The 10,392-nt window shown below is 29.4% G+C and overlaps 1 protein-coding gene across 2 annotated transcripts; it reads right to left on the bottom strand.

Annotated features, from left to right (window-relative positions):
• Window positions 1–7,967: 7,967 nt before the first annotated feature.
• On the bottom strand, window positions 7,968–10,059 carry LOC127135648 (tetraketide alpha-pyrone reductase 2). Of its 2 annotated transcripts, XM_051062305.1 has the most exons (6): window positions 9,885–10,059; window positions 9,638–9,810; window positions 9,371–9,556; window positions 8,752–8,914; window positions 8,380–8,569; window positions 7,968–8,254 (listed from the first exon to the last, which is right to left on the bottom strand). In XM_051062305.1, exons 1-6 carry the CDS (start codon window positions 9,988–9,990, stop codon window positions 8,113–8,115), a joined length of 960 nt encoding a protein of 319 aa, XP_050918262.1. In that variant the 5' UTR covers window positions 9,991–10,059; the 3' UTR covers window positions 7,968–8,112. The 2 variants fall into 2 exon arrangements, with proteins under 2 accessions (XP_050918262.1, XP_050918263.1); XM_051062306.1 differs by lacking the exon at window positions 9,371–9,556 and having other exon boundaries at window positions 9,885–10,053.
• Between the last annotated feature and the right edge of the window lie 333 nt (window positions 10,060–10,392).

Genomic DNA, 10,392 nt, shown 5'->3' with positions numbered 1-10,392 from the left:
CAATATTATTATAATGTTAAGAGCAACAAATAAATAAAATAACTAAAGCACAACTCAAAATAACTATAGAGATTAAATTCAAAAACAAATATAACAACTAATTGACTTTCACCTTTATGAAATATATTAGTATAATTTTGTAAAGTAGAACTAAAACTTATAGTGAATATTAACTTGTACATTGCACAAGTGAGTTATATAAATACTTAATAAAAATAAATATTCGACAATAATTTTTGTATAGATAAATTTATGAGTAGATTAAACAACTTTGTTATAGTACTATTGATGGCTACGTAAAAACAAATTATATTAATCATATATTTTCTGATATTGCATTTATAGAAGGGTATCACATTTGTCTTTGATAGGTGTTTTTGCACTATACGAAAGTATGTTAAGGGTCAGTTTGATTTAACACATGATAGGGAAAAGGAGGGAAGAAGACAAAAAAAATATTTTAATTAAATATGTATTTGATTCAAAAGAAGGGATGAGGGGAGAGATTTTTTTTTAAATAGATGTACGTTTGATTCACAAGAGGACGGGGGATTTTAAAAATAATTTACCTATTTATTCTAAAAAGTTTACAACATTCGTATTAAGTAAAATAATTATCCATAACAATAATTTTGAGTAAATTTTATCAATTTTTTTTCATTCAAAGAATGCAAATAATCAAACACAAAATACAAATGAAAAACTAATCATAATATGAATTTCAAGGAACAAAACAATAATGAAAAGAAAAAAAAAACATGAAAACAAAATAAATTAGTCATAATTATAAAAATAATGAATTTGCCGTGAAAAAAAAATTGTTAATATGGAAATATAGAAACAAAATGCACTACTAAAGAACAAAGTCATCTAAACTAGATCCAACACTAGAACAAGAATGTTCTCCGAGAAGAACGATAAAGGAAGCAAAAATACACTTTTTGTAGGTCTTTAATAGCAAAAAAGGTAAAATGACGTCCCGAAAGCCCTTTGTACCCTACTTGAGTATTAAAGATAGTATGATTACCCCACACCACCAACAGTTGAGATCTCATAAAAAAACAATTTAAAAAGCACTTTAGTGCTTAAAGAAGGTCAAACGTCATTATTGATTATGTTACATCTTACGAGGGAGACATTTAATGTGCTTATTCTCAAGAACGACAATGTCTTGCCTAGAACTTCCATTACTATGGACTTTGTGGTTGGGTAAGAATGCATGTCACAAACCACCATACAACAAAATAGAAGTAAAGGTTTGAGGTTAGATGAATCTAACGATTGACAACATCTCACATTGTTTCACACACGTTCAATTGTCAACTATTTCTCCTATTTAAAGAAGAAAGTGTGTCACTTCACAAGTATTTAAATCATTTCTCATTCAAACACCATCATTTCACCCTCATACTGACTTGAACATTGAAGTGTTAACCTTACATATCAATTCCTTCTCCATTGCATCAGAAGTTTTGAACTACCACAACAAACTCTAAATACATACTTTCCAATTAACTCCAGTTTCTATAATATATATATATATATATATATATATATATATATATATATATATATATATATATATATATATATATATATATATATATATATATATATATATATATATATATTCACTTGATGAAAAATTAAGACACAATAACAGACCAATACGCAACTAATATAAAATTCCCTGCACTTATAGGAACATTGAGGATCAACAACAAATATAAAACGATAAATCGAACAAATAAAGGCATAAAAGAACATTATTATTTTAACGTGAAAAACCACTCGATATGAGAGTAATATGAAGGATTTAACGTAATCAAATAGACACAAATTATAGCATATTATTTAATAAAAATAATCAAGAATAATTACAATGGTGTACCTTGTCAGATTGAAGAGATTGTTGGTTGAAAGGGTGAATATGAGAGGATTATTACCCCCATTGTCGCTTAGGGTTTTTAGAGTATGTTAATTGTCTAATGGGGCGACACTTAAATAGCTAAACGGATGAGGGCAGAGACCTCTCATTGGACTTAGCTGAATGGTCTAACCCATCATGGTTCATTCGGTCACAAAATTCAATCAAGTAATTCATCAATAATTAGTGTTTTATAAGAATTGACCATAATATAATTTAGGGTAATGCTAACTTGTGCCGTAAGGGCACAAGTTAAGAGATGAATATAGAAACAAATTCTTAGAAAATGTGTATTGAATTTATTAGAAACTTATCATTAATAATTTTATTTATTTTTCCAAAACAAATTTTTTATTTGTGGGTTTCTTAACATGTGCCCTTGGGGCACAAGTTAGCATTACCCTATAATTTATTAATAATTAATAATGTCATTTCACGTTTGATTAATTAAATAATTAATCTAACAATCTCTCACCTAGATGACGATAATTAATTATTAAAAATATTAATTTAATATTAAAATATCAATAATGGTCAAAACACTAACCAATCAAAAGAGAAATAAATTTCAATATTCCAGAAATTGTATCCGTAGGGAAAATAAATCATACTAAAGACTCACAACTTATACAAAGAATGATGAATTTAGAGTAATATATTTAATTTATGAGAAATATGTTAATAAGAATGGTCCAAGTATATGAATATGCTAATGATAAACTCTCACTAACCCAAAATATCATAAGACTTACTCATGTGTATAAGTCTGTGATCAAAGATTTTACTAATGAGTTTTCAAAGTAAAGGTCATAGAATATCCACATAGGTCTAATAGTGATTACATATATGCATACCCTATTACAAGAGTAATTACATTTAATCATAAGTACCTTCATAATATAATATCATACTCGATAGGAGTATTGATATTTACTTGTACTTTCATATTATGACTTGACAAATATGGAGTATTAAAGATAGAATTACACAATATTACTGCATTCTAAAGAATTATTGTGTCTTTTCAATATCAACATAAACATCAAATTATGATGTTTCATGAAATTAGAAGAATAATATATATTTCAGTATAATAAAATAAGAGTTCTTAGAGTTATTTAATATTTTGAAGTCTTATTAGAATATGTCATATTTTATAGTTCACGAAAGAATGTATGACAATATGAGAATAATAATCTAAACTTTTTTATATTATATGATTGTGTACACGTGCACTCCCACTAATCCAATATGATAAAGATTTATCACATTCCACTAATATTAAATACTCTGATTATACAATGGGATACTAATTTTATTTTTATTGCAAAATTATACAGAGAAGTGGTTGTATAATATATTATTATTCGAAATTTACAAATTCAACCACATATTTTGCACGTAAATAGAATATCATTATTTAAATAATTTCACATGAAAGAATATGATGATTAACATCTTATCCCTAAAATTTTAAATACATTATTATATACAACATTTTAATAACTCGCTGAAAATTCAAATGCTACAATTGTAATCACACACATTTGAGTAACATATTATGTTATACGCAACAGAAAAATATGTGACTCAATTTTAACTATAATTATAATTGAGGATATAACACAAATAGTCACAAACTTTTATTATTAACATAAGACTATAATATCCTCAATATAAGTATATATTACATAAAATAAAATTAAACGAATGATATTTGATTCTTATTTCTACCATTGACATATTAAATTTTCCCATTTGATAGAGAATAATAGTTAAACTAAAATTAAGAGTTTTAAGAAAAATCAACAAATATTCAATTTTTTCTCTATTACACAATCACCGTGTCAAATAACGTCACATCGATAAGGTATATCCATCACTTACATAATACATGGAGAATTATAATTTATTTTAATAAAAAAAATCAATTTTTTTTATTGAATTTCATTAAATTAAAATAATTTGACATGTCTTTAGGCTATGTTTGGATTGATGGAACATAACGGAGCGGAGCAGAATGGAACGTGACGAAGCGGAATGAATTAGAGCGGAATGGAATATAGACCCCAATCTATTGTTTGGTTATTTTATTAAAAATGTCTCATTCCATCACATACACCCCAAATTGGATGGAACAAAAAAATAGAGATTTAGATGGAACTGGATGGAACGGATTCCATCATGTTCCATTCCACTCCATCTATTATTTGCAACTCCAAACAATGTAATGTCATTAGTCACCACTACACTCCATTCCATTCCATCTCATACCACCAATCCAAACATACCCTAAAAGAAATATACTACAACAATATAGAAATATTATGTTACAATAATTTCAATATCAATAAGGTACTCAAACCATAATTTACATAATAATAATTCACATGTTCATTGAACCAAAAAAATAAATTATATTAATAAAAACATATGGATAGGGTATGACTATTATCAATATAATATTTATTATAAATTTTATTATTTTACTTTTAAAAAATTGTGCAACTGTACCCATGATAGGTGAGGTATAATCTTACAAATTAAGAATGGTTAATTTAATTCACACTAAAAAAATTTATCCAATTATATCCACGATAGGTGAAATTACAATTGAACAAATTAACAATGATTACTTAATTATATGAAATAAAACTCTCAAATTAATAAGATTTCAAATACTCTAATAAAACTTTTAAAATTCGAAGATTTTTGTTTAAAGAGTGAGTATATAATAAGAAATCAATATGTGACAATAAATAGAGAGTTCTAATTTCACAATATTATGAAATTAATTTTACTTTATATAAATGCATATTTTATAATTTTACTTTATATAAATACAATATTGTTGGATTATATTGTTGGGATCTCCTATCCCTATTCAACTAGCGTAAGTACAACAATTGCCCTAGGTCCAACACATAGACTAATGGTCAGTATTCCATGTGTGCCTAAAATCAGATTAAAAGAGCATCTCATATAAAAAACATTACGAATAAGAAGTAATTGAATAAGATTATGGATTAATAGGTTCATACAATGGTCAAATCAACATATAATTTAACAATATAGAAATAGGTTCATCCTAACACAACTTAACCTAGACGAATTTAGTATAGTGCAATTAAAAATACCACAATTGATAGACAAAGATAACATAAGAAGTCCCTTGAAGAGATGACCCCCAATGACTTCAAATGCTCTAAAAATCTCCAATTATGCTCTCAAAATCATGCTTCAATCTCCAATTTGTGTAACCCTTGTGAAAGTGCAAAAAATCCCCTTTTAAAGGCGTCAAAATTGACCAGAATGCATCAGAAAAAGCCTAGAAAAGGGATCATCGCCCGCGTGATACCCTGCACCGCACGTGCGATGCAACTTTAAATGCCCTATCGCGCGCATGATACCCTGCACCACATGTGTGATGTAGCTTTAAATGCCATATCGTGTGCATGATGTTGTGCGATGATGGATGTAATTATTTCCAAAGCTGCATCCTTTTTTTGCTCCTTTTTCACTCAATTTTTCACCAAGTCCACAATTTGCACACTTAGCTATTTTTTCCTCATTCTTTGGTCATTCTTCGTCATATTTGCTCGAATTTCACTTATTTCTCCGATTCTTTGACTAAATATATGCAATGGCGGACTATCATCAGTGGTCCCCCACGTACGAATTGATCCAAGAGTGAAATACTCATTTGTAGCTCGTAGGTCATGGACTACACAAGTAGTTCTCAACTATCAAGTAGGGCGTATAAATCATTAAGTATCCTCCAATATCTTATGAGGGTCTTGGTCAGTGCCTCACAAGTATACCATCAGAGTTATATGTTCCATACCACTCACATAACATGTAGGAGATTGATAACTTAGTTACACTTGCCATGAAGAACAATGGGAGCTACGAATTCCAACCGACAAAGTCTTGACGAACCTCTAGCTCAGTCAGTGTTTCAAACATCTCAATAACGACTACTCGATGTTCACAAAGGTAAGGTCTTCAGGGTTTATCTACCTTTCCACTTTTAAAAATGTATCCCTAAAGGTAAGGTCTTTCGAGTTTACCTGCATTCCTTCTCTTTAGGTCTTACCCTTTAATGTACTGAACTACACTCCCGACAAGGCATCAGAATCAAACCTTTCACATAACTGTTGCACACACATATAGGATTTACAGATGACCTACCCCTTCCATGTCCAATAAGGTGGTATCAGGAATTATTCGCCGTTTTTTCAAATAGAAACATATTAAATGAGGCGGTATCCAATATCTCTCACAAGCAACATTACAAAAACCACATACACTTCCTCATTACCTTAATTCTTGATCATTAACATTTTTAAAGTGAAAATTCATCCTCTAAGACCTCTTATCACTAAAGAAATTGTTTGGAATCCTCTTTTTCTTAATTGGATAAAAGGCAACATATATTGTGCCTCCATTGGAATTCCTACCTTGGCAAATTGTGGTATATTTTCAAGAATCAGAAAGCTAACCACGTAGGTAGTTTTTCTTGTAACTTAGGACAAGGTAGTGGCTTGTTTTCTAAGCTCATGGGAGCCATTTTGGCTATGGATCAATGCCTTATCTCAGCATTGGCCTGGATTTTGGTTAGAAATAGATCAAAAACTTGTTTTTCCTACTTGCAACAAGCCCTCCCTAGTTTCTTAGAGGCTAAGAATACGTGGGAAAATTGTTTGACTGCTTTATAGTTTGCCTGGTTCATGGTTACTGGTAGGGTGTTTAAATCCAAACCGATCCAAATAAAAATCGCAAATCGATCCAAAAAAATTGAAAATCGGAAAAAACTGAATATTATTGGATGTGTTTGGATGTCATTTTGTAAAAAAACTCGGTTCGGATCAGATTTCAGATTGACTTTTCAAAATCGATCCAAACCGAACTGAACCACGTGTATATATATTTTTATTTTTATTTTTATTTTTAATATGATATGTTATTATAATTTATTATTTGATGATACTTATTTATTTAATACTATTTTTTAATTTAATTTAATCTATTTATTTTTATTATTTTATTTGTTTCAATCATAATCTATCATCCTATTTTGTAATATTAATTTTTAATATATTATATCAAATATGTTATTTATTATCATTTTTATAATCTTAAAAAAATATATTTTATATTTTAGATATGTAAATATCGATCCAAATTAAACCGCATGAAGTTGGATCTGATCAGATCGGACTTTTCTAATCAACTATCCAAAATCGAACTGAATCACAAGTAAATTTATATTTGGATCGGATGAGTTTTTAGCTCAAAACCAATAGAAACCGAACCGCGAATACCCCTAATTACTCGTATTTTTAGAGAGGACAGTCATTCTGCATATAAACTTGTTATCTTAGGTCTAAATAATATAGATTATACTTGGTAGAATGGTATAACAACGAGTTTAATATAAATAAGCTAGGGTTTCCAAACTATAGATTTTGTTAATTACTTTTCTTTTCTTAAAATAAATTTGTTGTCCTTTTTTCCCAAAAAAAACACACCAAGTAATATAAAAAAATATCAATCAAATGGTTCATAATATTGATTTTTGGGTAAAAACAACCTTTTTTAGGGTTTCCAATCATTTTTATTCTCTCAGTATACAACAAATGGGCTATTTATCTTCTCTTTGTTTCCACACCAAGAATGTAATATTAATTATTAAATATTTGTTTACACAAATCAACGATACAAACTAGAAAATAGAGCAAAACCTTGGATAAAGAAAGAAATAAAAGAATAGTACTCTCTCCGTTTCTTTTTAAGTGTCACTTTTTTGAAAAAAAATTGTTCCTTTTTAATTGTCACTTACAAAGTTCAAGGTAGTATTTTATGCACTTTTGTCAAAATTACCCCTAGGTAATTATTACAGAGAGAAAAAGTAAAATGAATGTAATAAATGATTAAGGGTATTATAGGTAAAAGGAGAATTATTATTTGAAAAATAACAATAATGAATAGCTTTCTTGGTATGTGTATAAAGTAAAAGAATGACACTTAAAAAGGAACAGAGGGAGTAAAAGTTATCTTCTTCATTTATCAAGATTATTATGTCAAGTAATTCTTAGTTTGGTATACAACATCTTATTTCAAATCACATATGATACAAACACCTCACATGAACACAAAAGGTACCTGAGATCATGTCATGGATCTCATAGGAAGCCTTTATCTTGAAAGCTTTTGATGCAGTCATCAAACATTTTTTCAAGGCTTTTGAATTGAGGAAATCCCAATTGAGTGATTTTCGTGGTGTCCATGCTATGTGCATTATCATCTCCTTCTTGGCTGCCGCACCTGTAGTGGACAGGAAAGCTTAATAAATACTTAACTTCAAACCAAAAACAAATTTGATGTTGCAACAAGAGTGTTTTAGTCATTTGATGATAGAAAAATTAAGAAGGATATTGAAAAAAACTCACTTGATTTCGTATGGATAGGAAGGATATTTGGCCCGAAGCATTTGGATGATTTGAGACCAGTGGGCTACTGTACTTGAACAAATAAGCCTGCCAGATGCTTTGGGCTCCTCCATAGCCAATAAGTGGGCAGAAATCACGTCATCTATATGGACAAAGCCCACTGTTGTGTTTGGGTAATCTCCTTTCAAACCTATTATAAAAACATGTATTTTCACTAAGACAAACATAATCAATTTTTCAAAGTCTAGTCTAGCATTGCTCACAGATCCTAGCTCAAATCTCACGGTTGTGTGTGTGTCAGTTTCTAGTGGTTATTACCACTTAATATTACCATATATAGCATAATAGAACATTTGATAGTAATGATCTAACCTTTAATAATGCCTAGAATCATGAGCAATGTACTGGTTGGTTGTGGTGCAAGAAGTGGACCAACAACAAAAGAGGGGCTAACCACCACAAGATCAATCCCACTTTCCTTTGCAATCCTCCAAGCTTCTCTTTCTCCCAGAGTCTTTGCATATGCATACCACAACTGCATAATTCAAGAGTTCCATTAAATGCATTTTGTCTCTTTCTATAATGGATCATGGTTCAAGATGAAAACATAAAACTTCATGATAAAGTTACAAGCAAATTAACAATTCAATATTTGAAATTGTATGGTCAAAAAATTTGAAATTATAGTTCATGAAATTTTCAAATAACTGAAACTGGAAATCATTAATATTATAATTTTATAATTTTATAATCAAGCTAATCAATCCAAAAGAATTAGAGCCGTTTTTGATGACGTGCAAGGTGGACTACCGCATAGAGTCCAAAATTTTCCACGGTTAAACATGTCTAATTAGGACTCATAAAATATATTGCTAGGTTGAACCATAACTAATCTACATAATGTCTCCAAAAACTTAAGACGGATTCTCTGTGACATCACTTAATGGTTTATAATAATAGTACCAATTGAAGATGAAATAAATATTGTTACATTATGACGTTTGCAGTATTCCGGATCACTCCAATGAGACTCATTAAGAGGAGAAACTTGTTGCACATCATCACGGTATCTTATCGAGGAGCAAGAAGATGTTAACACCACACGTTTAACATTTGCTTTAATACACGAGTTCAGCACATTCTGAGTTCCTTTAATACATGGATCAATCAAAGTAGCCTATAAAACACTCCAAACATCAACAAATCACAACATATTTGTATGCATAACAATAGGAGTGAAATAAAAAAAATGTGTTACCTGAATGTTATTATCGTGTGGAACAATCACAGGAGATGCTATATGAAACACACCATCAACACCAGTCACTGCCTCATCAAAACTACCCTTCACCAACAAACATGCTTTCAGAATCTTCAATCTCTCTTTATTTCCACTTAGTTTAGTCAGATAACCAACCTTCTCCAAATCATCTACATCAAGTAGATTATTACTAAAATAGAATAATTAATGGAGTAATCAAACATCACATAAGGTATATTGATACCTGGATTTCTTACTGTAGTTCTTACTGTGTGACCCTTATCTAACAAGGCTTTAATAAGATAAGCTGCTATGAAACCAGTGCCTCCTGTGACACAAAACTCAGGCATGTCTTTCTATTTTTTCGATGTCGTTCATCAATTTTGTGTTGTGGTCTTATATAGGATTAGTCAGAACTTGAACTAAAATGGTAAAGTAGGAGAGTCATTAGAGATGTGTGTCCAAATAAAATTGTATGTTTGAGTTAAAAATAATAATATTTTGTTGGTGGGAAACAGATGATTCACTCGAATCATATGAACAATGTGGTATCGTTTGATACCGATATCCATAACAAATCAAATAATATAGTTTTATGTCATATCACTTTTTTATTTTAATTTATTTTAGAATAAATTAACATTTTATAACAATTGTACCGATATTCAATTTATATTTATGAATACCAAAGAATTTGTCTAAAATATTTTATATTAATAAATTTAGTTACAAGAGATTCCGTTTGTTGCAAC

The sequence above is a fragment of the Lathyrus oleraceus genome, chromosome 4 (assembly GCF_024323335.1).
Source record: "Lathyrus oleraceus cultivar Zhongwan6 chromosome 4, CAAS_Psat_ZW6_1.0, whole genome shotgun sequence".
Lineage (NCBI taxonomy): Eukaryota > Viridiplantae > Streptophyta > Magnoliopsida > Fabales > Fabaceae > Lathyrus > Lathyrus oleraceus.
The sequence above is the reverse complement of the archived record's forward strand: the minus strand, read 5'-3'. Positions and strand labels throughout refer to the sequence as shown.

Coding starts and splice junctions, on each gene's coding strand:
- LOC127135648 (XM_051062305.1), bottom strand. CDS start 9,990: ATGCCTGAGTTTTGTGTCACAGGAGGCACTGGTTTCATAGCAGCTTAT. Junction 9,557..9,637: donor CACACGATAATAACATTCAG/GTAACACATTTT, acceptor AGTGTTTTATAG/GCTACTTTGATTGATCCATG. Junction 8,915..9,370: donor AATACTGCAAACGTCATAAT/GTAACAATATTT, acceptor TGAATTATGCAG/TTGTGGTATGCATATGCAAA.